The following is a 1,094-nucleotide window of genomic DNA, read 5'->3' as shown; positions in this document are numbered from 1 at the left end:
CAGGGAAAACACAGCAAATTCCCAACCAGGAACCACAAAGCTATAAAAAATAACACCCAAAATCCAGGAAATGGTGACTTGGAGCAGCTCCAGACCTGGGGGTTGGTGGGAATAGCCCCAATTCCATTGGAATCTGGTCTTGGAGCCACTTGGGAGAGCACAGGGAAGCAAATCCTTCCATGGGGAGTTGTGTCCCAGCATCAGGCAATGAAATCCAGAGGTCTGTTGAATCCTCCTTTCCTGTTCATGTACTGCCTGTGATGGGAAAGGGTTGGAATCAGCCCTGGAGTGCCCAGATCCAGGGAGATCTGGATAAATATTCCTGAGGAGGCTGGGGATGGGCTCAGCAGCCACAAGGAAGCTAATTCCCCATGGATTTGACCAAAAAACCCCATTTTCCCAAGGCCTGAAACAGCAACCACAGGTACTTCATCAAACCAAATATTCCCCAAAAAGGTGGCACACACCTGTACTTTCTCTTCTGGGACACGTTGATGGCATAGGCATTGGCAGCACCATCCACCTTCTTCCCCTGAGGAGAAACAGTCCCAAAATTCCATGGTTTATCCCCAAAAAAAGGACAGGTGCCAGCATGGGAAGTGACCTGAGGCCTGCACTGACCTTGGTGGTGTCAAAGGAGGCAAATCCCATCATCTTCATCATCTCAATCTCCTCCTCTGTCTTGCCCTGCAAATCCTCCTCTGAGGGGAAAACAGGGATAGGGAGAACATGGATCTTGAGATTCCCAAAAAATGGCCAGTGAAGGTTCAGGGGTTCCCACTGGGATGGGTTTGGGGAGGAATTCCCTCCCTCACCTGTGATCTGTCGCTCCTTCTTGGAGTCCTTGAGCTCTTTCTTCTCCTCATCCCGACGTTCCTTGGGCCGTGCCGGAGAGGAGGAGCTGGAACGGTGGCGGCGTGGAGACCTGGCCAGGGACAGCATGGAGGGGCTGGAATTCCACCTCGATTCTCCCTGCCCTCCCCTGGATCATCCCTGCCCTCCCCTGGATCATCCCTGCCCTTCCCTGGATTATCCCTGCCTTCCCCTGGATTCTCTCTGCCCTCCCCTCCCCTGGATGTTCCCTGCCCTCACAT

At 53.2% G+C, this 1,094-nt stretch overlaps 1 protein-coding gene across 1 annotated transcript in view; it reads right to left on the bottom strand.

The window, feature by feature from the left end:
* Nucleotides 1-200: 200 nt before the first annotated feature.
* The window catches only part of SNRNP27 (small nuclear ribonucleoprotein 27kDa (U4/U6.U5)), a 2,046-nt gene continuing 1,152 nt past the window's right edge, over nucleotides 201-1,094 (bottom strand). The window contains exons 2-5 of the mRNA XM_009078313.1: nucleotides 816-925; nucleotides 622-701; nucleotides 468-532; nucleotides 201-255 (exon numbers count right to left, since the gene is read on the bottom strand). Of these exons, the coding sequence (XP_009076561.1) occupies nucleotides 201-255; nucleotides 468-532; nucleotides 622-701; nucleotides 816-925 (310 nt within the window). The remainder of the gene's footprint in view (nucleotides 256-467; nucleotides 533-621; nucleotides 702-815; nucleotides 926-1,094) is intronic.

Source organism: Acanthisitta chloris, unplaced genomic scaffold (assembly GCF_000695815.1).
Source record: "Acanthisitta chloris isolate BGI_N310 unplaced genomic scaffold, ASM69581v1 scaffold9137, whole genome shotgun sequence".
Classification (NCBI taxonomy): Eukaryota; Metazoa; Chordata; class Aves; order Passeriformes; family Acanthisittidae; genus Acanthisitta; species Acanthisitta chloris.
Note: the sequence above shows the minus strand (reverse complement) of the source record. Positions and strands in the feature narration are given on the sequence as shown.